The sequence below is a fragment of the Eutrema salsugineum genome, unplaced genomic scaffold, assembly GCF_000478725.1.
Source record: "Eutrema salsugineum unplaced genomic scaffold, Eutsalg1_0 scaffold_17, whole genome shotgun sequence".
Taxonomy (NCBI): Eukaryota; Viridiplantae; Streptophyta; class Magnoliopsida; order Brassicales; family Brassicaceae; genus Eutrema; species Eutrema salsugineum.
Genome location: NW_006256852.1, coordinates 4,889,968 through 4,917,732, shown reverse-complemented (window position 1 = coordinate 4,917,732; position 27,765 = coordinate 4,889,968). Strand labels below are relative to the sequence as shown.

Below are 27,765 nucleotides of genomic sequence, written 5' to 3'. Positions count from 1 at the left end.
CAAACCTCTCATACCGAAACCCAAATGTAGCTAACCCTCAAGACCAAGTGTACCCTGCTCAACAACAACAACAAAGCTATGCTCAAAAAGCTCCTTTTCAGAATACCTTCCAGCCCAAGCAAAAGTTCAGTGGGCAACAGCACGGCTACACTCAGCAGAATCAAGCGGCTCAAGGTAACAACTTCAACCGCCAACCGCAGCAACACAAGTTTCCACCAGGGTTCAATCCGCAGCCGATGGGTAATCAGCAACAGATTCAGGGAACGGGTCAGAATCAGATGGGAACCGATGTCTGTGGGATTTTACAGCAACTGTTACAGGGTCAGCAGAGAGTTGAGAGCCAGCACGCAACAATGCAGCAAGATATCAGAGAGCTTAAGCAAAACCAAGCCTCTACATCATCAAGAGGCCCGGCTTTACCTGGTAAACCGGAGCCAAACCCCAAGGAGTATGTGAACGCTATCACATTGAGGAGTGGTAAAGAACTACAAGCTCCAACGCCTAAGAAAAAGCTCATTGAGTCCAACGAGCAATTAGAGGGGGAGGCAGCCTCAAATGACGCGCATGACGATGAAGTTTTGAAGATGGAACCGGTTAAAGACAAAGGGAAAGAGGTGGAGAAGACAACCGAGCTTGAAAAGCCCTACGTTCCACCACCACCTTACCAACCAAAGATACCATTCCCAGGGCGTTTCAAAAAGAAAATCCTAGACAAGGCCAAGGCGGTCTTTGAGAAACACTTGGAGAACACGCAACTTACCTTACCCATCATAGATGCTTTCTTAGCTATACCTCAGCTTGGAAAGTTTCTAAAGGACGCGATCCTCAACAAGACAAAGGAGCTCCAGGGTATGGTAATACTGAGCCATGAGTGCAGCACTATAATACAAAGAAGATCTATACCAAGAAAGCTATCCGATCCGGGCAGCTTTACTTTACCGTGTGCCTTAGGTCATTTGAAGTTCTCAAACTGCTTATGTGATCTTGGAGCTTATGTGAGCTTAATGCCTTACACGGTGGCCAAGAGACTGGGATACAAAAGCTACAAGCCGGCCAAGATCTCTCTTGTATTAGCTGACAGATCGGTTTGATTACCGGTGGGTTTGCTTGAGGATTTACCTTTGAGAATCGGTTTCATAGTTCTTGAGATGGACGAGGAACCTCTAGACCCCATCATCTTGGGCGGACCGTTTTCAGCAACCGCTGGAGCCATAATCGATGTGAGAGGGGGTATGATTGTACTACACATCGGTTCCGAGACTATGAATTCAACGTGAAGGAAATGATGAACAAACCGACCATTGGAGGTCAGGTTTTCTATGTGGAAGTTATGGAGGAGCTAGCTGATGAGCTCCTCGAAGAGTTAAACGCAGAAGACCCGTTACAAGTGGTCTTGACATGGAACAAAGCGAGCACGGGTACTTGAACGATGAAAGCGAGGTGTACAAGCGTCTTTTGGACCAACCGAAGGAACTTGGAGCTGAGGCGAGGTTTCTAGAGCTCAGGCAGAGTGGCCTCGACATATTAGACAATGAGGGGTCCAAGGGTATAGAGGAGACACCTCGGGATATCATGGCCGTGACAGCTTGTGCCGAGGCCGATGGTAAACCACGCGAGAACAAGGAAAAGGCCGAGGAAGCTGTTCCGAGCCAATGCAGCTTTGATGCCGACTGGAATGAGGCTGATGCACCCCCTGTTGAGCTCAAGCCTCTACCAACAGGGCTCAGGTATGCTTTCTTGGGTCTAAACTCCACCTTTCCTGTGATCATTAACGATAGCTTGCTTGAACATGAAGAACGTGCATTGCTTAGTGAAATAAGAAAGTTCAGGAGAGCCATAGGGTATTCTTTGGCTGATATTAGAGGGATCTCTCCTGACATATGCACCCACAGGATCCACCTAGAGGACCAAGCCATGTCCTCTATTGAGCACCAACGTCGCCTTAACCCGAACCTTAAAGAGGTGGTTAAGAAGGAGATACTAAAGCTCCTCGAGGCAGGGATAATTTACCCAATCTCTGACTCACGGTGGGTATCTCCTGTACACGTTGTGCCCAAGAAAGGTGGGATCACGGTGGTGAAAAACGATAAGGATGAACTTATAGCACAAAGAACTATAACCGGCCATCGCATGTGCATTGACTATAGGAAATTGAATTCTGCATCAAGAAAAGATCATTTTCCTTTACCATTCATTGATCAAATGCTTGAACGGCTAGCTAATCATCCTTATTTTTGTTTTCTTGATGGGTACTCGGGGTTCTTTCAAATACCCATAGACCCCCGAGATCAAGAGAAAACAACATTTACTTGCCCTTATGGCACTTATGCCTATAGGAGAATGCCTTTCGGTTTATGTAATGCACCGGCCACTTTTCAAAGATGCATGATGCACATTTTCTCTGATCTAATTGAAGAGAAAGTTGAGGTGTTTATGGATGATTTCTCCGTATACGGCTCCTCTTTCTCCGAATGTCTTGCTAATCTATCTCAGGTTCTAAAGCGATGTGAGGAGCATAGGCTTGTCTTGAACTGGGAGAAGTGCCATTTCATGGTCCAAGAAGGTATTGTCTTGGGACACAAGGTATCAGAGAAGGGCATTGAGGTAGACAAGGCTAAGATCGAAGTAATGGTGAACTTACAAGCTCCAATTTCTGTAAAAGGAATAAGAAGCTTCCTTGGCCACGCAGGGTTCTATAGGCGGTTTATTAAAGATTTCTCCAAGATAGCTAGACCCTTGACTAGGCTATTGTGCAAAGAAGTGGAGTTTGTCTTTGATGAAGAATGTGAGGAAGCGTTTAAAAGAATCAAGGAAGCTTTGATCAGTGCACCGATTGTACAAGCCCCTGATTGGTCTTTACCATTCGAAGTGATGACTGATGCATCTGATTATGCTGTGGGAGCTGTCTTGGGGCAAAAGAAAGATAAAAAGCTTCATGTGATCTATTACGCAAGCCGCACCTTAGACTCGGCTCAAGAAAAGTATGCGACCACCGAGAAGGAAATGCTTGCCATTGTGTTTGCATTTGATAAATTCAGGAGTTATCTTGTGGGATCAAAGGTCACAGTCTATACAGATCACGCGGCCTTGAGGTATCTGATGTCTAAGAAGGACGCTAAGCCGAGGCTTCTAAGATGGGTCTTGTTGCTCCAAGAATTTTACATGGAGATACTTGATAAGAAGGGCATTGAGAACGGAGCCGCAGATCACCTCTCTAGGCTGAGGATTGAAGAACATGTCCCCATAGATGATGCTTTACCTGAGGAACATCTCATGCTAGTCAGGTCTTACTTAGAAGTGGAGGAGGCCAACACGATCAAGGAAAGAAGCCTCCCATGGTTCACGGATCTAGTGAACTACTTGTCATGCGGTTTAGAGCCACCAGATCTTGATACTTATCAGAGGAAGAAGTTCTTTAGAGATGTGATGAGATATCATCGGGATGAGCCGTATCTTTACGTGCTTAACAAGGACCATCTCTATAGGCGATGCTTGGCCGAAGAAGAGATCCATCCGGTGCTACAAGAATGCCATGGTTCCCCTTATGGTGGTCACTTAGGTGCATTCAAGACGGTTGCCAAGGTTTTACAAAGCGGTTTCTGGTGGCCGACTATGTTCAAAGATGCTCAAGATGTAGTCTCGAGGTGTGAAGCTTGTCAAAGGCACGGTAACATATCCAAGAGGAATGAAATGCCTCATAACCCAATCTTTGAAGTAGAGGTCTTCGACTGTTGGGTGATGTGCTCAGGTTTAAACCCTAGTTTTCTGCAAGCGCACAAATGTACATTGTAATACTTAGGGGTCGATCCACTGAAGACCAAGTAACTGCAATACGAGTTTACTTGAGATGAGAACTGAGCTAAGATGAAAATATGGGTGTTTGTTTGGGGGTTGTTAACAGTGACGAAAATAGCAAATAATAAACTTAAAAACAAGTAAACAATAAGATCAAATCAATACGAGAAGGTGTTGGGCGTTAGGGAATTCGCCGGGAATCATAGAATAGCTAACAAGAGAATCAAACATAGAGTTTTCTATAGATGTGTTCCTGAAATCAAACTCAGACTAACCTACTCACGTAGTATTAATCACAAATCAATTCACTCAGATTTACTAAACTCCCATTCAGTTCTCTAAGTTTCTAGATAAATTAGTTTGATAATTTCACAAAACGCTTTAGATCGACTCACGCCGTCTAAGAAAATTTGTTCATCTAAATAGGGTTAATCGATTCAACAAACACTTTCGGTGAGTAAATCAACCTAATCGCAGTAGCTAGATTATCGATCCAAGCCACATAAACGAAACGCAGATTTAGACGAAGAACTCTAAAGATAAACCCTAATCTAACAAACCAGATCTCAATCCATGAATCCCTTTGAAAAATCCCTTAAAACCCAACAAGGGAATTACTCAATCATAGTGTATAAAAACATCACAGAAGTATTGTAGTTTGCTGGAAATTAAATAAGAGAAAGGTAAAGAACAAAGAACGAGGATGAAGATGAAGATCGATGATGGATCCTTCGGCGACTCCTTCTTCTCCCGAAGACGGCAACTCCGAGGCGTGCGGCTCTCTTCTGCTCTCTCTCCACGACTTGGTCATTAGAATGACCTAAAACGAGTATATATAGCCTTCTAATTCGTTGGAAACGGCTAGGGTTTGAAGAATGAGTAGTGGGCTGGACTTGGGCTTGAATTAGGTCACTTTCGGACGTCAACGTTGTCTGGCCGCGGTCGCGGTGGTCCTGACCGCGGGGAATCATGGTCTGGCCGCGGTCGCGGCCTATGCTCTCATTCGAGACTGTATTTTCTGTCTTGGGTGCATCGAGAATATCTGAAGATCTAACCGTTGGATTGTCTCCAAACCAATTGCATTAGAAAGCTGGTTGTCTCCACCTCTATGTTGTCTCAAATTTTGGAGATGATCAGACGGTGAGAAAGTCTCCAACGAGTACCATACTTCTAACGGTCTGCATTTATCCAAAATTGCTCATTTGTTCCAAATTGCACATCTTTAGTCCAAGTTTCCTGAAAAGTCTTTTAAAACTCTAAAACATAGAAATCACTTAAAAACCATTGAAAACAGAGTTAAAAAACCTGCATAAGATATTAAAACGATCCATAAAAATGGTAAAAATCCGGTGTTATCAACTCCTCAGACTTAAACCTTTGTTTGTCCTCAAACAAAACATAGATCAAGCTAGGAAAGAATCTTTAAAAACCCACAGGAACTAAACTATATCTCAGTGACCGTCTTTCTAAACCATAACCTATCGTAAAACATCTATCTGGATCTAGTCTAGAAAATTCTCACCAAAATACAAACAAACTAGTCCGTTAATCCGTCATGCAAAAATCTACACACTTAGATCTAACTTCCAGTCAACTAGCTCTCTACATTCACTAAGTATAGTAGTGAATTCTCATCAAAGGCATTATTCAGGGTAGACGGCGTTTGGCATTAAAGGCTATTTAAGTGGTGGAGTTTAAGTGTTTCGGGTTACCTGAAGAACTGGGGGATGCAAGATATTATGCAAAACCGCAAGAGAGAGAAGGACCTTAATGATGACCGCAGATTTTCAGTCACTTCTCCTTTGCCAAATGCTGTGGCATAATCTTCCTCCATTGTTGTAAACAGCTACTCCCCCCAGACTTAGATCTTTTTTAGGAATCAGATGGATGAACTCCAAAACTCCAAATAATCGAATCAAGCTTGCCTCAAGTATAAAATCGATCCTCCTAGACTCTCTTAAGGTTTTTATTTTATTTCCTTTCTTATATTTTATTTCCTTTTCATCTATTTTCGATTTTTTTTTTTTTTTGCGAAGGGAAAACAACCTTTTATAGAGAGAGAGTCTAAGGGACGAAATTGTACCAAGATTTTGAAGTTTTTCCAAGGCAAACTGAGTTTTCTCCTTTTGTTAAACCATTCCAATGAAATCGCAGGTCTCTGTCTTCAGTGACTGAACACCGCGTTGATCCTCTTTCTCTCCGACGTTTTTGCACATATCTGCATATGGGACAATGAAAAACAAGAGTGCATGTGGTTTGAAAGAGGCTGGGTTACGGTGGGGAACTAGCTAAATGTGAACTAGCCATTCAGGATCAACAAAGAGTGGTAAAAGGGTAAAGGAGTCCTGAATGTATGATTCGTTTCCCTGATCTAATGCTTTAATGAGAAAGTTAAGTCAAGATTAAGTTCAAATAAAATGAGCTAGTATATCCTGTCAGAAAGAATCTCCATGAATAGAAGTCCTCTGGTGGGAGTTCGTAGTGTAAGTACTCTAGCTACCGCCTAATCTAGGCCTAAATCACAGAAAGAGCAAAAAACGAGGAAATAGCGTAGAAGCACACTGGTCTAAATCATCAAAGTATTGTTTATTTATGTTTCTGGTTTGAAAACATTTTGAAAAATTTTTGAAAAAATTTTCGAAAACTTTTTGAATAGTTTTTGAAAAAATTTTCGAAAACTTTTTGAATAGTTTTTATGTCCAAAACAAACTCAAAACAAATCAAATTTCGTTAGTAACGGATGAACATCCTCCCCCAGACTTATTTCACATTGTCCTCAGTGTGATGAAATCTAAGAAAGGATGGATAAGGAAGTAGAAATTTGAAGTGTTTAGATGTACTTACCTTGCCGGAAGAATGAGTCGCGGTTGCACCGTCGGTCGAAGTTTCACCGGGGCCGGAGTGATGGCCGGTTTTCGGTTTATGATTTCTTCTCGTCTTTTATTCGTTCTTCTTTGTAAAAACCTGAAATTAAATGAAACAAAAAAAATGCAACAAAATAGAAAATAAAGATCAAAGGAAAATAAGTAAAATACCGAGTAGGTTGCCTCCCACTAAGCGCTTGTTTTAAGTCGTTAGCTTGACTTGATCGTCTTTTAGGCATTATGCGCATCTGCTAAGGAGATTGGATCCTCCTTTTCTTCTTGAATATCTACAAGATATGGCTTAAGACGTTGTCCATTGACAGTGAAATCGCCTCCTTGACGGTTCCATAAAACCACAGCACCATAGGGTAAAACTTCTTTGATCTTGAAAGGTCCAGACCATCGAGATTTAAGCTTTCCGGGAAACAATTTTAGACGTGAGTTATAAAGTAGAACCTGGTCATTAGGTGAGAACGTCTTATGAACTATTTTCCTGTCATAAAACTCCTTCGTCTTCTCCTTATAGATCTTAGAATTCTCATAGGCGTTATGGCGAATCTCGTCTAACTCATTTGCCGTCTGGATATCTAATTCAGCTTTCTTATTGCCCATTATGCCCTGAGCTCTAACTCCCATGGAAGATGACAAGCCTTACCATAAACAAGTTGAAAAGGTGTAGTGCCCAATGGGGTTTTGAACGCAGTTCTATATGCCCAAAGAGCATCATCGAGCTTTGCTGACCAATCTTTTCTTGTCGGTCTTATTGTCTTTTCCAAAATTCTTTTGAGTTCTCTGTTTGATACCTCCACTTGGCTACTCGTCTGTGGGTGATAAGGTGTAGCTACCTTATGTTAATATATAGATGTATATATATATATTTTTATATAATAATAAATATTTTTTTTTAGTTATATATATATAAATTTGTATTTTTCCGTTTTTTATATATATTAATTTCTATATATGTATATATATTTTTTATATAAAATAATAAATAGATTTTTTTTTTTTTCAAAAATGAACAAGAAAACGTACCTTAGACTCGATTCTGACCTGAAACTCGTAGGCAACGTTAAAGGTCCCCGGCAACGGCGCCAAAAACTTGATGTGCTCAGGTTTTAACCCTAGTTTTCTGCAAGCGCACAGATGTACGTTGTAATACTTAGGGGTCGATCCACTAAAGACCAAGTAACTGCAATACGAGTTTACTTGAGATGAGAACTGAGCTAAGATGAAAATATGGGTGTTTGTTTGGGGGTTGTGAACAGTGACGAAAATAGCAAATAATAAACTTAAAAAGAAGTAAACAATAAGATCAAATCAATACGAGAAGGTGTTGGGCGTTAGGGAATTCGCCGGGAATCATAGAATAGCTAACAAGAGAATCAAACATAGAGTTTTCTATAGATGTGTTCCTGAAATCAAACTCAGACTAACCTACTCACGTATTATTATTAATCACAAATTAATTCACTCAGATTTACTAAACTCCCATTCAGTTCTCTAAGTTTCTAGATAAATTAGTTTGATAATTTCACAAAAAGCTTTAGATCGACTCACGCCGTCTAAGAAAATTTGTTCATCTAAATAGGGTTAATCGATTCAACAAACACTTTCGGTGAGTAAATCAACCTAATCGCAGTAGCTAGATTATCGATCCAAGCCACATAAACGAAACGAAGATTTAGACGAAGAAATCTAAAGATAAACCCTAATCTAACAAACCAGAAATCAATCCATGAATCCCTTTGAAAAATCCCTTAAAACCCAACAAGGGAATTACTCAATCATAGTGTATAAAAAAATCACAGAAGTATTGTAGTTTGCTGGAAATTAAATAACAGAAAGGTAAAGAACAAAGAACGAGGATGAAGATGAAGATCGATGATGGATCCTTCGGCGACTCCTTCTTCTCCCGAAGACGGCAACTCCGAGGCGTGCAGCTCTCTTCTGCTCTCTCTCCACGACTTGGTCATTAGAATTACCTAAAACGAATATATATAGCCTTCTAATTCGTTGGAAACGTCTAGGGTTTGAAGAATGAGTAGTGGGCTGGACTTGGGCTTGAATTAGGTCACTTTCGGACGTCAACGTTGTCTGGCCGCGGTCGCGGTGGTCCTGACCGCGGGGAATCATGGTCTGGCCGCGGTCGCGGCCTATGCTCTCATTCGAGACTGTATTTTCTGTCTTGAGTGCATCGGGAATATCTGAAGATCTAACCGTTGGATTGTCTCCAAACCAATTGCATTAGAAAGCTGGTTGTCTCCTCTATGTTTTCTCAAATTTTGGGGATGATCAGACGGTGAGAAGGTCTCCATCGAGTACCATACTTCTAACGGTCTGCATTTATCCAAAATTGCTCATTTGTTCCAAATTGCACATCTTTAGTCCAAGTTTCCTGAAAAGTCTTTTAAAACTCTAAAACATAGAAATCACTTAAAAAACATTGAAAACAGAGTTAAAACACATGCATAAGATATTAAAACGATCCATAAAAATGGTAAAAATCCGGTGTTATCATTGGGGCATTGACTTCATGGGACCTTTTGTAAGCTCATACGGGAATCAGTATATCGTTGTCGCGGTGGACTATGTGAGTAAATGGGTTGAAGCGGTTGCATCTCCAACCAACGATTCAAAAGCGGTGGTAAAACTCTTCAAGAGCATCTTTTTCCCACGGTTTGGAGTTCCAAGAGTAGTTATCAGTGATGGGGGAAGCCATTTCATCAATAAGACTCTTGAGAATCTTTTGAAGAAGCACGGAGTGAGGCACAAGGTGGCAAGCCCTTATCATCCGCAAACCAGCGGCCAAGTGGAGGTCTCTAACCGACAGATAAAGGCCATTTTGGAAAGAACCGTGAGCTCATCCAGGAAAGATTGGAGCAAGAAACTTGATGATGCTTTGTGGGCCTATAGAACCGCGTACAAGACCCCCATTGGAACCTCACCGTTTAAATTGCTCTATGGGAAAAGCTGCCATTTACCGGTTGAGTTGGAGTACAAAGCTCTTTGGGCAGTGAAACTTTTGAACTTTGACATCAAGACCGCACAAGAGAAGAGGGTTTACAGCTTCACGAGCTTGAGGAAATCCGTTTAGATGCTTTTGAGAGCTCTAAAATTTACAAGGAAAGGACCAAGGCGCTCCATGACAAGAAGATACACAAGAGAGAGTTCAAAGAAGGGGACCAAGTTCGGTTGTTCAACTCGAGACTTAAGCTGTTCCCTGGGAAGCTAAGGTCTAGGTGGTCCAGTCCGTTCACAATTCTTGAAGTAAGGCCTCATGGAGCCGTCGTGTTAAAAGGAAAAGATGGACAAGGCTTTGTGGTAAACGGTCAGAGGGTAAATTACTTGGCATCAGAAAGAAGAGAGGGAGCTACCTCAGTTCCTCTTCTTGAACTGGAATCAGCCTGAAAAGGTATGAAAATTCAAACTTAGGGACGTTAAACAAAGTGCTCTTGGGAGACACCCCAAGCTTATCCTTGTAAATATTTCGTTTTTCATCTTCTTTTTCTTTTTATTTGAAGCTTTTTGAAGGGTTTGTTAAGTGTTTCAGGAGTTAGACAGTGAGCCTTGAGAGAAAAGCTTGAAAAAGACACGGCCTGATGATTTAAGTCAGAGAGTATTCATAGCCTCGGTATCGACCCTCGGTATATTCATACCGCGGTCACCTTTTACCGAGTGAAAGCTTGAGAACCTCAGCTAAACTCCTCGACTTATTTCCATCATGGCCGTGTATGTGAAGTGAAGTGGTGAAATGACTAAGTGTGGGGGAGGCTCACGGTGTGAACACCTCGGTATAATTATGCCGAGGAGTGATGTTTACTTAAAACGGTTAAAAACCTCGATCCGAGGCCGCGACCGGTTTACACCAAGGCCAGCCCGTTTAAACTCCCAAGCACCAAGTGTTCTTTGTTAAAACAAGTTACCTCGGCATGATACCCTCGTGGTGGAGCGTGACGAGGTGCCCGGTTTCAAGAACGATCAAAAAACAAGAACACTTGGAACACTTAGATCAAAGAAGAGGCTTTGCGCGGTCTAAGGAAAAGACTTGAAGGCCATGGAGATTTACTCGTTAGCATGAGTTCAAACCACTCGGCTTGGTACCCTCGTGGTGGAACAAGTCGAGGCCGCTCAAGTTAACACGAGAAAAATCGGGTTAGACCGTACGGCCCACGTCATTCCCACACCGCGTCCATTTGAAGGCTTTGCGCGGTAATTTGAATTTGAACCCTCGGTCAAGAGGATTTTTGGCGCAGTCAACGGCTGGAGCTGGAGCAAAAGGGGGGACCAGTCCCACAACAGTCCAAATGCCAGCTGGAAAGCGCGCTCCAGCCCATACCAGCCTCCATACCGAGCTAAAACGCAGAGTTTGCCTTCTTCACTCTTTTCTCTGCATTTCGCGAACGCAACTCTCTCATTTCTCATTCATTTCACGTGATTCCAAGTGCTCTAGACTCGTTAGGGTGTTGTCTATTCTGCATAAGCATCTCACTGAGCTTGAATCTTGGATTCCCAAAGGTATTTGCATCTTAAAGGACTCATCTTTTTCCTTCATCCTTTGCGAGCTTTAATGTTTGTAAAATGTGGAATCGATTCTTTTAGAACATATCGGCCTTTGGGAACAATTTTAAAAATTCCATAAGGGTAGACAACACATGAAAAAATGGTCTTTGCACTTAAAATCAATTGTTCTTGAGTTTTAAAATTTTTTGAGAAAATGCGCTTGGAATCGGCTTTAATGGTGAACTAAGTTGTTGAGCTGAGCTGTCTAGATATCTTGCCTCTCACCGGTTGTTCTAGCTTGTTGTTAATCTCTTTGATGTTTGAAGAAGCTATAAGACCGGTCTTGATATAGAAAAATCTCTGTTCTTGCCATCTTGAGATACATGTGCTTAGCGATATACTTAATTCTAACGGTTTTCTTGAGAATCTCCCTTGCAGATGACCGGCAAACGAACCGTTCCTGCTCATGAGATGAACAAAAGCGAGGTCCAAAGGAGGGGTACGAAAGGAAAAGCCGTTGCCTTGGCACGTAATGCTGGAACAAGCAAGAAAGCCTCAACAAGACCCGATGGCGAGCCAGCTGCTAAACGAGCAAGGAACGCCGAGCTCACTCCGGTACCGGCTCTTGAATCAAGAAGGAATGGGAATCAGGCAGCTACTGGAAACAATGAAGATGAGCTGAGAGCCCTGGCCCCTCATGAAGCCGATTGTGGCAAGAGGCCGAAGAAGGAACCGAAGGTCGAGCCCGAGGAAGAGCATTTCCCGACTACTGAGGAGTATTTAGACCATTTTAACTCTATAAAGGTGGCTCAAGGTCGGTTTCCTGACATGGAGTTGTTGAGAAAGCTTGAGATACTCGATGATTTTACCCTCATCTTTCAAAACATGGGTTTGGCCGAGTTCTTTGAGATGAGCGATGTTGCTTATGAGGGGATCACACAACAGTTTCTTGCCACTTTGGAGGTTATCATATACCCCAAGAGAGATCCCAAGCGTTTACATGGCAAAGGGTTCGGCCACATAGAGTTTGACATGGAAGGCGTGCACTACAAGGTCAGTTTCAAGGAGCTTGATGAGATATTTGGTTTTGAGAGGAATGGAAGCTCGCTTGACAAGTTTGTATACCCAAAAGAAGAGTTGGCTGCCCTGTGGGAAACAATTGCCTTCGGACCTTACTTAGGAGGCAAGAGCAAGACAAGTTGCATCAGGAACCCTGCGATCAGATATACAAACCGAGTCCTAGCCTCTACATTCTTCTCGACCTATAACCCTGGTGTAATTCACACGGCCGAGCTTGAGCTGTTAGGACTTGGACTTAAGCCGCTCATCACTCAAATGAAGAACAAGAAGGAGTTCCAAGGGCCAATGCATGTGCCCTTTTAGGCGCGTTCTTTGCGATTCAAATGCTCACTTACCGGCACAATGTATGGTGCGACCGAAAGAAGAAAGGAGCAAGGAGGCTTCAGAACGGTTGGATTGTCACTAAGATTTTGAGAGCTCAAGGGTTTTTATTCCCTGATTCACCGTCAAAGCCGAGTCTCATTGATGAGCAATACCTAAGTAAAAGTGGTTTCTTCGGAGGCAAGTCAGGAGACAAATGGGTTTACAACTTCACGCTGATGCACAGAGACGGGACACAGGTTCTACTGCCTAACCGAGGCCTCACCATGCTTGATAAGCAGTGTAACGTCTCCTTCTATGTCCTCAAAGATCAGTTGTACAACCCATCTCTCGATCCACCAATGCGCAAGTGCACCAAAGCCGCGACTAGTAAGCCTCAGAACAAGAATGGACCGGCTGGATGTGAAAATGAGGAACAGAGACACGCTGAGAGAAGGATTGGAGCAGGCCGATATCATTTTGATCCATACGTGTGGGGTGAACCTGAATACCACACCAAGAAGCTGTATTCGCGAGTGAACACCCTCCAAAAGTGGTGTAAGTGGTAAGACAAGACCATTCACGCGTTGGTGGACTGTGTCAGGCATTTGAAAAAGAAGGTCAAGCAACTCACCAGGCCATCCTCACCGGATAAGAACTCGGCGACCTCAACCGCACCGGTTACACAAGAAGAGGTTGGAGAAAGCTCAAATGCGAGGAACCCGGAGTTTCCACCAGGCAAAGAGGACTGGATCGATCCTGCCACAACTTTCTTACCTGAACCCTCGGAGAGCAGCCCACCACGTCAGTCTACACCCTCCTGCTCAACATCAAATCCCTCGTACTACTTGGGATCAGACCTCTCAGACTGAGGTATCGACTTCAAACCTTTGTAAATATGCATCTTGTATATACCATATTACATTTAGTTTATCTTTTTCCTTCTCTCACACGCTTTTATAACACAAGGGACTGTGTTATTTAAGTGTGGGGGAGGAGCTTTGTGTTTTCTGATCTTGTTTTCTTTGTTCTTATTTGACTTTTGCATTCTTGAGTCTCATCTAGCTTAGTACATATGATAAACTTGAAAAAATTTCACAAAAAAATGCATCATTCTAGTTGCATTTTGTATTTTAAGATCGAGTCTAGTTGCATCATGTAGGATTGCATCAGTGCAAGGAGCAATGATAGATTTTTTCCTAGAGAGTAAATCACTTGAGAACTTGAACTAAATATGCTCTTGAAACTCATTCTGTGCTTGTAAAGCTTGAAACGATTTAAATCTGAGAAGCAAGTTTGAATTACACTCAACTCTAAATAAGTGATAACCCTGAACTTGAATTGAAATTATCTTTTGATGCATTGCTTGAATATGCTTGTGGATACCGACATACATACTTGAGCTAGAATCGTTGTTTTTACCACTCTCTTTCCTTAGCTCAAGTAGCTGAGTCTGCATCATGGATCAGTTCCCTCGCCTTCAACCCGTCCTTCTTTCGAGCCAATGTTTGTGTGTGAATTGAAAGGCCACCTTGGACCAAACTTAGCAGAAAGTGTTAGGTTTAGAGCGACAAGGGCATGTCTCATTGAGTGCTATGTTCCAACATCAAGGAACTGAGAGTATTGGCGAGGAATAAGTGTGGGGGAAAAGACTTGTTGGTGAGTGGAAAAAGGTGAGTTGAGTGGACATGAGAAAGTGGAAATAGCTAGGGGAATGAAAGAAAAAGAATCGAGTCTTGGAGTTTTGAATTTGAAGAAGCAAGCTCTGATGTTTTTAAAAGAAAAATTTAGTCTCTGAAATGAAAAGAAGCCAAAAGGCTCAAGTGTTCTAAAAAGAAAAGAAAAGAGGCTAGGAGCTGTGAAAGATAAGAGCCGTGTGAACAAGTGCACTCCAAGACCCGAGAATGAAAACAAAAAGTGAGTCCCCTAGTGAAAAGAAAACGATTGAGAAGAGTGAGGATCTTGAGAGGGTGAGCAAGTGAGAAAGCTTTGAGTGGAGTGTGGGGTGTGATGAGTCTTGCCCTTGTATGCATAGGTTGCTTTTTACCTTTAGCATTCTGCCAAAGTTTGGTCGTTCATAGAGAGATCCCTTGCTGCATTACACCCCCTTGAATACTGATGAGATCATTTTTATCTCATGACCCTCCCCTGGCCAAGCCAGCTTGTTTGAGCATTGCATCATTTGATTCACCGGTTACGAACTTAATGAATGTGAAAGAGTTGAATTTGATGAGAACTTGTGGAGATTCCGTGTTTTAGTTGGTAAATATCTGAGTATAGCTTTGCATTGCATATTTGAGCATGAATCCGAGTTCTCATTGTGATCACTTCTCTCTAAAAAGGAAATATGAGCTCCATTTGCACTACAACCTCTTTCTCTCATTTGTTCTTTTCGCTTGAGGACAAGCAAAGGACAAGTGTGGGGGAGTTGATATGTCTATATTTTACATCATTTAAGTTTCATTTTAGATTCCTCATCATGTGTTTTCCCATGTAAATTGAGTCCTTAGGCATCGAAAATAGGATCTAGGGCTTGCATTAGGTCCCAAAGAGTTTTGCATGTTTTGAAGTCTTTATCAGGTGCTTTGGAGGACATTTAGAGCTCAGGAAGAGGAGCAGGAAAGAAAACGGTGAAGAAAAGGGTCAAAAATGGTGAAAACCGCTTGGAGAAATTTCTCGGCCAAAACTCGTACCGGCTGGACTGGAACCTCGGTCAAAATCCTTACTGAACGGCCAAAATCGGTTAAAATCGAGTATCGGGTGAAAATTCCCTCAGGTGAAATTTTAGGCCGAGGCGAGAAGAATTTTACGGCCAAAAAGCTTACCGCGGTATACAGCCCTCGGTCATTTTCCTTACCGCGGGAAGCTTTTCTCGGTTAAAACTTGTCCTTGCCCGCGCGTTTCAAAGAACAGCAATCCAGGGAACCTTCTAGTCCGAATCAGTTGGCGGGGTCTTCTTCAAAGTTGGAGATAATCAAGCAAAGATCCCAGAACAGTTGGAATCATCCAATTCGGACAAGTGAGGAGAAAGATATGGCTTCCGGAGGATGCACCAATATTGCACGTACCCGAGAACCGAATAGCGGAATTCAAAGATCACGAGGGACGGAGCCCTTCCGGTCCGAACCAGCCTGCCCGGTCTTCATCAAAGTTTGAGACCTGTGAATGAACTTTCCGGAACGCCTGGAATCACTCAATTCGGAGTGATGGGTCGAAAGGTACGGTCTCCGGAGTTCACATCTGTCCAAAAGCTTCTTTTCCGGTGATTCCGATGCGGTGCAAAGATGCGAAATCCAGGAAGCCTTCCACTCCCCAAGCTCCAACGGTTTCTTCACCAAAGCTCGAACTTATTGAGTCATATTGACTATGGAACTGGTCTCAAAGGAATTGAAGCCGTGTGTTGAAAGTTACTGTTTCCGGAAGGCAAGTTGGTCGATACAAGCTAGCCTAAATGAGTTGCGATACGCGCTAAGTGCTTTCCCAGGCCTCGACATCATTACCTCGACATTGCTCAAGTCAAGGCTCATATCTTTGGAGTATTTTGGACTAGACCTCGTGCTGACACCCTGGCATGTTGAGATCAAGGCATGCACACGTAAGAAATGAAGCTGGAAACGGCTAAGTGTTGAACGTGCACCTCGGTGTAATGGCCTCGGCGTGCATGCCGGACTCCGTTCTCCCGAACCCCTCGACTACCAAGCCCCGCGACATTTTATGGCGAGGTCCCTTGTCACAACCCCAGAATCAAGAACAAGACAGCTCAAGAACACACACGTGAAGATGGATCGAAGACTAGGGTTCATGCATGTTCTTGACGTGTTCTTCACGAGATCTCCATTTAGATCTTGGCTCACGTGCACTCCTCGACATCAAGGCCTCGGCTTCACTCTCCGACACACCGTGGCACTCACCCATCGACCCGAGAAGGCGGCTCAGTACCCGGTTTGTTCCGGGCTGACCCGCGACACTTTCCCTTTGCTATAAATACATTTTAGGACAAAAAAAAACTAATCATCTTATCTCTTATCATCTTTTAGCTTTAAGAACTTGCCTCTTTTTTGAAACCTGATTAATCTAATCCGATATCTCGTTTTTGCATCAGAATCTTGTTCTTTCTTTATTTCTTTTATCGTCCAGCATTAAACTCCTTATCATGACCAGCTACACGTCTTGCAAAGGACTTAGTGAGCTCGTTATGATCAGTGAGTAGTCGTTTAAGCGGCTTTAGATAGGTAGATTAGGGTGCTTTCAAGATAGATTAATGGGTTTAGGTGTCTAGTCTTGCATGTTTCATTCCTTAACCGACGAGATCTCTAAGCTGGATCCAAGCACATCACTTAAGGTTCAGATCTGAGACATATCTCGCATCAAAAGTGTTTGTAGAAATGTCTGAACCACTCGGTTAAGGGTTTAAGAGTCTTTCATCGCAAGAGTGATAGTTTGTTCTCTTAAATGACATATTGAACTGAATCTTATTGCTGACTGATTTATGCTTCTCAAAAGGGATTTTGGTATGAAAGAGGATCAGTTTAGATGTTTAATACTTTCATGAGAAGATTAACATGCCTTGAGTTCAAAGTTAAATGAAACCGCTTGATAAAATGATTCATTAACCCTTTAGTTTAGCTTGGAAGCACTCGAGTCAAGTATCCTGTCTAAAGCTTCTGCCTTTATCGTATATTATCATCATCAAACCATTTGTTTGTCATTTGCATCTTTACTGAGTTTAAACCTCATCTCCTGTTTCATTTTTATGCTCACTCGCTTGTTAATTAGTTTAGCTAAAACCCTTATCATTCTATCTTGACTTAAGATTACAAGTAACATAGAGTAGTGTCTCCGTCACAAGTTTGGTTTGATAACCCCTTGTACTACAAGGACAGGGGTATTGATAACCTCTTTAAAGAGTGAAAACTCTTAGTTATCATTGGGCCTAACTGAGTAGGTCAGAGGTGTGTCCTTCTTGGCCACAGCTGCGGTACTCAGACATAGCTGAGTTTAGCATCATCAGTGGTTTTGAATAAAAAACAGTAAAGTAAAAAGATAAAGAATGAATAAAAGCTTCTCTTATTGAAGATAAAATTGGCGAGAAAGCTCCCTAAAAATTCTTAAAATTAAAAGCTAAATTAAACTTTAAAAAATGTTCTTTATTCTAAAACATGCAAATATACAAGTAATAAAAGACCTAAAAACAATGTATTTATAGTTTTTCTTCTCTTGGGGGCGTCTAGGGTTTTGCTGAATAAGTGAAAGGAATTAGTTGGGCTTGAAAAGGGCTTATGAGAGTCGGAATTAGGCCCACCGCGGGTGAGGAGGTCGGAGCCGCAGTGCAAGCACATCTGGGGTTGTGTTCATTTTCCTTCAGTGCACGAGGATATTTGGAGATCTAACCATTGGATCTCATTCATTCCAATTGCATTAGAAAGCTGGTTGTCTCCTCTATGTTTTTTTTTTTTCAAATTTGGGATGATCAGACATTGAGAAGGTCTTTATTCGTTGCCAAACTTTTGATAGTCTAAATTTATCCAAAAATATATTTTTGCTCCAAAATGCTCCTTAGGTCCAAGTTTCCTAAAAAGTTCTTTTAAAACTCTAAAACATTTAGCGTTTCAAAATGAAAATATTAACGTTTCTATATGAAAAACTCAGTAAACGGGTCTTCCAGAGTGCTTTAGGATCTGCTTGGTAAGAGTTGTTACTTTTAGCTTTTATTGTAAGCTTTTACTTTAAAATTTTTTACTGTTATGATTTAAATTTTACTTTTAAAAACATGATAAACAAACAGAACAAAAAAATTAAAAATAAAAATAAAGAAATGGATCTCAAAAGAAAAAAGAAAAAAAAGATTTAATTAATTAAAATTAGTTAGTAATTATTTATATATATATCTATAAATTCTTTTGAATAATTCTGGGGAGGAAGAAATAAATAAAAAAATAGAATATATTTATTTTTATAAGCTTGTTGGGTAAAAGTTCATCCCACGTAGTTTTTAAAAATCATGGCAAAAACAAAAAGTCTTACTTTTAAGACTTTAAAATTAATAAAATAGAAAAAGTGTGTTTGACTAAAAAAAGATTTTAAAAACTATAAAAGACTTAAAAGTTTCTACAATCTAACGCCAAGCAACCTTTTAATGGGTCCAAAAGGAAACGGTTAGCGTTTATAAATGAAAAAAACTCGGTTGAATGGGTGGTATGCGAAGGTTTTATCTCTGGGAGGCAAAGAGGTTCTGATTAAATCCATTGCGATGGCCCTTCCAGTCTACGCAATGTCATGTTTCCGGCAATCAAAACATCAATGTCAACAGCTGACAACGGCCATTACAGAATTTTGGTGGAATGCTTGCGAGGTATAGACCGGATAGTACTTCTCCACATAAAATGAAAATAAACGAGGAGAGAGTGTCTCATTGTCTGATTGTCCTCTAAGAAAAGATGTGTTCTTAGTCGCACCGTTGATCAGGAATGTGTAAGATACCATGAATATACATTGGAAAATCTAGTTGATCCACTTAGCATGGAAACCAAACCTCTCAAGTACAATGACAATGAAGTCCCATTCGAGCCTGTCTTAGGCTGTGCTCATGTCAGGCTTGATGGCCATAGAACAGTGTTTTTTGGTTTTGATCCTTTGAGGAAGTGGAGCATTTTGTGTATGATGAGCATATTATTAGAGATTGCTCTGTTAGGGACAAAAGCGGATTGCATCTTCGAGATGATGGAGGAAAGGATCGACTGTAGTCTGCTTGTGAGGACCTTCGAAATAATTTTGTAATACACATTGGATAATACAACTGGTTTGTACTCCGACACCAGTTTGGGACTCTCGAGTTTTGAGATAAGGCGGACATGAGTGAGGTTAAGTGATCTGGATAGTGTTTCCAAAGAGAAGAACTCCTGGATCTCCTCTGTAATTTTGTCACTAACCACAGAGAAGCCGTCAGGACCAGGTGCCTTATCTGGGTGAATAGAGAACATAGCTTTGGTGTGAGATCAGCCGGTCATTTTTCTCTGGTGTTAAGCATGGTGTGAGTGCATGTTCGTTAATTTCATCACAATTAGTAGATGAAAAGATCCAGGAAGTATTCGGTTATAACATGAGCTATTTCATCTTCTTCATACATTGGTAAGCCATCTTTATTCTCAATATCATAAAATTGTTAATGACGATGTGTCGGCGTGTAACAGCGTGAAAGTATCCAGAGTTTTTTTCCCAATACTAAGTTAAAGAACTCTGCTTCTTTGTTTCTAGAACTCGTTTTTTTCCTTGTAGGCATTTCTCAGGTTGCATTTTATTTCCTTAAGGAGGGCCTCATCGTGGTTTGGTGAGCTCATTGCTACCTCTAGTCTTTCTTTTTATGCGTTGATGATCTTCTGAGAATTGAAGTAATAATTTCTATCTCCTCTTGAAATGGCAGAGCGACATTTGGATATCTTGTTTTCCACTGAGTCAGGAGGGTCATCCCTCCAGCAGGATTCCACCAGTTTGCTAATCTCTGTGTTGTTCCTCTGTCTGCGATCGTACCTGAAGAGGCCCCTTTTCTTTTATGTTGTTGCTTCGAGGTGTGTGATATCTGCAGCTTCTAGAAGAGAAGAGCTCGGCCCAAGAGCTGTTAGACATGGCACGATATAATCTGCAGTTCACAAGATGGGTGTAACGGACTCCACACTAGGAGAAATAGTTGCCCTGAGTGTTGAAGGTCACAGAGATCATTCTAGGAGAGAAAAGCTCTAAAGTCTCCAAAGGATCCTTCTGCACGCATTGCTCTTCCGGATTTCTCCGAGTTGTCTATGATGTCATTAAAATCTTTGGTGAGGAACCTGGGAAATCACGATTAGCAGCCATCATGTACAGGGAATCTCATCTCTTTCGTCTTTTTGATTGTTCGGGAGCCCCATAGATGAAAGTCGCAAAGAAGCTTTTACTTTCGTAGTTGACAGTTGAGTCGATGTAGTTGGTGCAAGATAAGGAGACTTAGAGGTCAATGTCTTTTTTTCGAGAAAGATAAGGTGCACCTCCACCCAGAACTGCGACTTATATTTTAGGAAATGTAAAGTTTTCTTTATAAAGGTGTTATTGTTTTTGTTTCAGTGAAGAAAATTATGCCTGGAGCTAACTTCTGTACAGCTAATCTAAATTACTAGTTTTATTATTTATAATAAAATTTTTGTATAAAATTTAAAAAGTTTTAATTTAATAATTTAATGATAATATATAATAATTGAGTAAAAAAGTTTGTATAATGATTGGATTATCAAATTATAAATAAAAAGTTTTATTTTAAGATAAAGTAATGAATAGTGTCATGCCAAATATAAATCAATACTACTCATAATTTTAGTTTAGAGTAGAAAATAGAAGGGCTGAAGAGAATTTTAAGCTAAAATGATATTTAAAGTGGAAAATAGCGCATAATTTTGTGAATTCATGGTAAAAACCTTTGTGTGTGTTGTGTTTTATGTCTTCAGTTCATTAAAGAGAGATCACATTTCAGATTAATAATTGTGTCAGATCAATCTAAAGTCGAGTATTTAGCATAACAATTGGGTCTGTGACGAACCGGCTATCACGATTTGTGAGACCCTGTTCCCGTCTTTTATCTGGATTGCCTATAAACTCTGATCGTCTTAACCACTCTTTCCAGTGAATCCAACGCTTTCTCTCTAGGTCCGTGGACTCAATATTCTCTTTTCTAAGCCCGTTGGCCCACTATTGTTCGACGGTTGGTGTGTGAGTCCGGGAGGCTCGTAAAACTGTTTACTATCCCTGTAATCACCACATGATCTTTCCCCGTGATTTGTTCTCACTCACACGGTACCACAGATAACTTCTCAGTAGGTCACCCATCATGAAATTGCTCCAGCTTAAATACTCTTAACTTTGGAGTTCTCTCAGACCAGTGCCCAAAAAAATAAGTGCACTTTGATGACATAGGTAACAAAATCAATTCTTATAAACCTTTCCACATATACTAGAAATCAGGATGTTACAATTCTCCCCGACTTCCAAGGAATTCGTCCTCAAATTCTCTCTAACTTAACTACATCCCAAGACGTCATCCGGGTCAGACCCCGATCCCGCCTTCCCTTCCGGGAACTAGATAGACCGACTATCACGACCTGTGAGACCCCGATCCCGCCTTTCATCTGGACCGGCTATCAACTCTGAATGCCCAAACCGTCCTTTCCAGTGAGTCCAACGCTCTCTCTCTAGGCCAGTAGGCCCAACGTCTTCTCTCTATACCCGTTGCCCCAACGTCCTCTTTCCTTTTCTCCATCAGTGCTGCTTTCTCAACAAGGTCAATAACTGATGCATATTCCACCACCTGATAATGGTTACGGATGTCCACCCGTAATCCCTCCATGAATTTCTTAACAAGACGACGCTCAAACATGTCCCTTCCAGCAAATCTTTTCAGGCGGTTGAACTCCTGAGCATAATTCCTAACTGTGCGATTTCACTGCTCCAACTTCAGGAATTCTAACACAAGTCGGTCTTTAGTCTCCTGCAGAAAATATTTCCGTTTGAACTCGTGTGTGAAATCATCCCACTGCATCACATACCCCCTTGGCAGGCCTGAGATCACTTCTTCCCACCATTCGTAAGCCTCATCTCTTAAGTACTCAACTGCCAACTCAACCTTATACCCGACAGGACACCTGATCATCCCCGAATTGACGCTCTAACAGCTTCCTCTAATGGTCAGCCCTCACAAATTCAATCCCACCACTGTAAGTCTCCATGTCGAACTCCCTCATAAGCCTCAGCATCTTATGGTAGGTAGGCATCTGCGGTTGGTACTCATTCACTGCTGGTGGCATATGTGGGTGGTATCCATTCAATGGCAGTGGCACCTGCATCAGAGGTGGAGCTGGCAAATCTGGTGCAACATTTCTCTGCACTAGTGGCTGATCTGCGACCACACCTGAAACCGCTCCCAGAGCTACACCGGCCGCTTGAATCTGCCCCAACAATGGTCTAAGCATTTGTTGGAGTCCCTACAACACGACCACGCCTACAGCTGCACCTATGGCCGCAGTATCCAGTGCCTGAACCACCCTTACTGCTGGTTGACCATTTGCAGCAACATTCTCCTGCCCGATGACGGGTACTTCTTCCCGTGGTTCAGCTGCATTTCAGTTATGATTTCCATTTTTGTTGCGACGAGTTCTCGACATCCTGAAAAATAAAACGCTCGAGTTAGATCTTTAACTTAGAGAATCAAAGAAGATTGACTCGGGCCATGGTTCTTGCTTCCCTAACCCCAATAAGAAAATATAATTTTTTTTTTTTTTTGTAAAACTGATTCAAAATTTGAACAAGTCCCAAAACGTCTCCCGGGTCAGAACCTAGCTCTGATACCAAATTGTGAGACCCCGATCCCGCTTTCCTTCCGGTAATCAGACGGACGGCTTTTACGACCTGTGAGACCCCAATCCCGCTTTTCATCTAGACCGGCTATCAACTCTGAACGCTCCAACCGTCCTTTTTAGTGAGTCCAACGCCCTCTCTCTAGGCTCGTGGCTCAACATCCTCTTTTCTAGGTCTGTTGGCCCACCACTGTCCGACGATCGGTGTGTTAGTCCGGGAGACTCGTAAGTTTTGTTTACTATCCCTACAATTACTACATAATATTTTTTCGTGCTTTGTCTTCACGATACCGTGGACCACTTTCCGATAGGTCACCTATCATGAAATTGCTTCAGCTTAAGCACTATTAAGTTTAGAATTCTTTCAACACCAATGTCCGAAAACATAAATACACTTTAATAACATAGATAACCAAATCAATTTTTTTAAGTCTTTCTATATATATTAAAAATCGGGATGTTACAATACAAGTTGGTAAAAACAAACTCGAGTGTTTTTCACATACTTTGTTTGTCTTTTGCAACAGTTGCCCGACAAGCCAATGCCCAAAGCACACGGTGGTGAAGAAGATTCCGAGATTAAAAATAAAAATGCACCAAATAATGCTAAGCACTATCCATGGAGTCATTTTGACAATAACTCCGATCCAACCCGACCAACCCGAAATCCAACCGAACCGAATAAACCGAATATGTAAGCCTTTAAAAAAAAATCGGTAGATGAAGTCATCAATGTCGTGAGAGCCCTTTTTCACCTATTCTGCAACCGTGATCCGTCGCGCTTACCGAAACTGCACGATATAGTTTCCACCGCTCGCCGTCCTAGAATTACCGCCGGCGACTCTTTCACCTTTTGGGGAACAAAATACTCCTATGGAGTTCGAAGGATTTCCTCCTCAAATCGCCGACCAGCTCCACTACTTACTCAATCACTCTCCTGATTCCATCAAGGTAAACACCATCAGAAATTTCACGAGATTCAAGTTTCGATCCTCTCTTAACGCTTATCTACGGCCTTGTTCATCTCTTTGAATTCAGAAAATTAGGGTTTATAAAGCGTGATAGACTGATTTTTTTTCCAATAACGATTTGTAGATCGAAAGTGTCTGCTCCGGTAACAAATTTAATCCGAAGATCCTCGATAGGTTTACTTTGGTGATACCTTACTGTCTGGAAACGATCAAATGTAAGTGTTTCCTTCTCAATTACATGTTGCTGGTAATTACGAAACGTTTTTGCCTTGGCAGATCTTGAGTTTCTTGTTCGTGTCGTGGCAGGGGATGTTATATACAATTCAGAATATGCAGCTACTCCTCCGGATTTCATATTTGGGCCAGATGATGAAGGTTTTATGCCATGTAGCAGCACTATTGCACCTGATGATGGTCAGACATCATTACTAGAGAAGGCTTTGTCTGAGTGGAACAACGAGGACTCGACGAGGTTACTTGTTCTCATCCAAGGGTTGAGGTTGTTTCCTATAAATCTTCATCGCCATTGTTTGTTTATTTTATATGTTTACCCATGATTCGATGACCTGTAGAACTCTCGTGATTTGTGCCTCTCAGTTATTGCAGCCTGGCCAATTGGACTCTCTTCAAACTTCTGAACACTCTCCGCATCACTGAACTTTCAAGCTACTTACTTAGGTCACCAACAGGTCATGTTCTCAAGAAATGAAATATCAGTGTGAATGATCAGAAGCCGCAGATGATATTAGCTTCGGATGGGCATCTTTCGCAGCATATTAATTTAGAAAGGCCAGCTGATACGGAAAGAAAGTTCAGAAGTTTACTGAGGAGAATCCAATTGGCGAGACTGTTATCACTGAGACGCACAAAACTTGAGAGTTCTACTCTACTCTAAGGTCATCGAATCATGGAATAATATCATTCAAGGATTGAGGTTGGTTTCAGTTTTGTGCCCGGCTCATTTGATGTTTTTTTTTTTTGTGATCAATTTACCGTTTAGGGATCGATATGTGGCCTACCAAAGAAGCCGTGTGGGTCAAGTTGATGATGATCGCGTGAAGTTTGAGATTAGCACCGTTTTAACTCGCAAGGTATTACGCAGGTCATTTTGATATACATTATGAATCATAATCTTTTTTTTTTCTTGTTTTGGAGCTACATTTTACACCTTCATAGTGATGGAAACTAGCAATTGTTAGGTGTTATAATGTTTGAGTACCTAAGGTTTCTTCGTGCATAAAGATTTTGTTTTTGTGGCATGTGAAATGTTATGCCTAGCCCGATGAAGTCACTAATGTTGAAAAGTAATTTTGTTTTTGGTTCCCTAGGAACAAATCTAACCATCTTTTTAGTCAGAGCGTCTTATCAATCTTAATGTTTATGTTCTTCTTGTTTCCACATTCTTAGGGTATTGAAATGCAAATGACGTCAGGAGTTGACAAGGTATTTCTTGCTGTCAAGTTTCTTGATCATTTCGCTGTGAAGTCAGCGCATTGTATGCATTTGACTTCTAGTACCTTTAACTTTTAGTGTAGCCAGAGGAGGTCAAGTTTGCAGTACCTCTTGTGATGGATATGAGCATTAACAAACTTGTGGTTGGGTGCCCTTGGAAGCATGAGCAGAAGATTTATCTTCAGGTTTTCTCTTAGTTCCATATAAGTATCTCTATCTGATTCTTCACTCTTTTATGATTGCTTAAACTGGTTACGAATGCAGGTAGTATACCCGATTCTTCGAAAAATTGAATCAGCACCTTCGGCACCTCGTCTGAGATTAGTATCATCTTCTGATTTAAGATCGCTATTTTCTGTTGAGGATGTTAAACTTCCTCCATGGATTGACGGGATGTAAGTTACATGTGCAAGCACAATTCAGTCTACCTACATACCATGCATGTATTAATCGCTATATTGAAAATCACGTAATTTTCTATTTCAAAGGTGCTTGGCTGAATATCTTCCCCATCTCGAAGAAACCCTTGAGAGACAAGTTAGTCCAACTAAAATTTACTTACACACGCAAAAGTGTATTTAATTTGTGGGTACGTGGGCCTTATCAAGCTTACTTTCTAGATCCTGGAAGCTGTTTCTGAAATTTTCTTAAGGAGGAGTTTTGTTGAGGCATTGACTCCTTTTCTTGGAAGACCTCTTGAAGCTGATCCTGTAAGCATTTGTTGGCATGACTTGGCATATGTTTAGAAAGATCTCCGAGTTTCTCAAGTATGGATATTTTGTTTTTCTTGCTAGACATTTTGCACTAAGGCTTCGTTCCTTGCTGCCTCGGGACCATTTACTTTCGTGGTAATTCTATAACTCTTGAGGCCTTCATTACAAATTAGTATACCGAAGCTGTGCCAGAGTGGGTTTTGATTCTTGTCATCTCGAGATATCTCAGTTGACAGTCAATATGTACCGGATTAATGGGTTTTTGGCTTTTGATGTAGGTTCACTTCTTCTTTTCAAACCAATTTCCAAAGCAACAACCAACTCTAATGCTCCAGAGTTGTCAGGTATCAAAACTATCCGTAAATGAACCAAACAAAAGGCTTTTGGTTTCCTTTGTTTAGGTGTAAGGAATTGATTAACTTTTGATACGCAGCATCTAAACCAATTTAGTGTGCCGGTAAAATCAAGTCTTCTTACCGAGTACCCTTGGAGTCCAAGATGGGAAGTGGGGCGCATGGCTGAGCGACTTTGGTGAGTACTTTTGAACTCTTTCTTACATGTCTCGCCAACTATTTCTCCTTTTCAACATTCAAAATTTTCCTTTTACAGTGACTTCCTGACCGACGAGGCTATGAACTTCAAAAAATATTGTAACGAAGCTATGCTCTGAATGTCTATTGATAAAGTGCGACTAACTCCTACTGATATGTTAACTCAAATGGAGTACTTTTCTGCTTGACTTCAAGGATTGAAAGCGTTTCTTCTCAATTTCAACAAGTTGTTGCTTGACTTTAGCATTCATTAGCTCTGCTTTCTTTTGTGAGTCATAAGAGTTTCGAATTTTACAGGCGTCAGTTGCATATTTAGATAGTGAGTGAAGAGAATGAAGAAGGGGTTAGGGTTTGGATGAGTTTGAAGTAATGAAGTTCTCTAGAATTAAAGTCATTGGTTTACTGTTGCTTTTGTGTATGTATTCATCGATTACTGACAATAATGAAGACAACTCCAAAGAGCTCTTAGCCTTAGGTGGAATAGACTATTTAGATGATTTAACGTTTTGTAGTCAATGAGGGTAACAAAACTAGATTCTTTAATTGCAGTCTCTGTTATCTTTTCAGGTTTTGTTAATAATTATGTATTGACTTAAGAATTTCAAACTGTCTTAAATCTTAGGATTACCTTTTGTTTTTCCTTGCAATTTTACCTTAATTTTTCTGAACTTGTAGTGAATGTACACAATGTTGATTCTGACTTCGTCTGTGTCCTTCCATTTGAAGACACGTTTAGAAGTAGTCTTATGCAGATCCTCCCTACTTCAGGCCAATTATTCTGTGATTCTGACCTTAAAGTATAACCCCCATGATTTGTGAAACTTAGTTATGGCAATTAGTTTTGCCCAAATTGGACGTTTTCCGAATCTGCCAACTTTTCAAAGTACTACTACTTTAGCTCACCATCAGATCTTGTTTTCAAGAAATGAAACATCGTTGTGCGTGAAATTTCAAGAAATGTTTTTTTAAAACTTATTTACTAAGAAAATGTTCTTTTAATTTTTTTTTTGTATTTTATTTTGCCCTTCATTCTTTTTGTTTGTAATGTAATCTCTTTTCTTTTTATTTTCATTCTTTGCTATTTTAATCCTTAACGAGTCACTAACTAGTCTTCTTCTTTTCTTTTTCTTTCGTACGTTTACAGCCTTAACTGTTTTTATTAG

At 41.1% G+C, this 27,765-nt stretch overlaps 2 protein-coding genes across 2 annotated transcripts; one reads left to right on the top strand and one right to left on the bottom strand.

Moving 5' to 3' along the window:
* Positions 1-6,890: 6,890 nt before the first annotated feature.
* On the bottom strand, positions 6,891-7,271 carry LOC112087548. Its single transcript, XM_024157456.1, has one exon. The coding sequence runs from the start codon at positions 7,269-7,271 to the stop codon at positions 6,891-6,893; it is 381 nt and encodes a 126-aa protein (XP_024013224.1).
* A 16,386-nt stretch (positions 7,272-23,657) lies between these two features.
* On the top strand, positions 23,658-27,142 carry LOC18020649 (BRISC and BRCA1-A complex member 2). Its single transcript, XM_006403321.2, has 13 exons — positions 23,658-23,866; positions 24,011-24,101; positions 24,193-24,385; positions 24,887-24,977; positions 25,294-25,329; positions 25,422-25,523; positions 25,603-25,733; positions 25,827-25,875; positions 25,959-26,048; positions 26,133-26,186; positions 26,330-26,395; positions 26,485-26,582; positions 26,661-27,142. The coding sequence occupies exons 1-13, from the start codon at positions 23,789-23,791 to the stop codon at positions 26,719-26,721; spliced, it is 1,140 nt and encodes a 379-aa protein (XP_006403384.1). The 5' UTR covers positions 23,658-23,788; the 3' UTR covers positions 26,722-27,142.
* The last annotated feature ends 623 nt before the right edge of the window (positions 27,143-27,765 follow it).

Coding starts and splice junctions, on each gene's coding strand:
- LOC112087548 (XM_024157456.1), bottom strand. CDS start 7,271: ATGGGCAATAAGAAAGCTGAATTAGATATCCAGACGGCAAATGAGTTA.
- LOC18020649 (XM_006403321.2), top strand. CDS start 23,789: ATGGAGTTCGAAGGATTTCCTCCTCAAATCGCCGACCAGCTCCACTAC. Junction 24,978..25,293: donor GCACCGTTTTAACTCGCAAG/GTATTACGCAGG, acceptor CCACATTCTTAG/GGTATTGAAATGCAAATGAC. Junction 25,524..25,602: donor AGCAGAAGATTTATCTTCAG/GTTTTCTCTTAG, acceptor TTACGAATGCAG/GTAGTATACCCGATTCTTCG.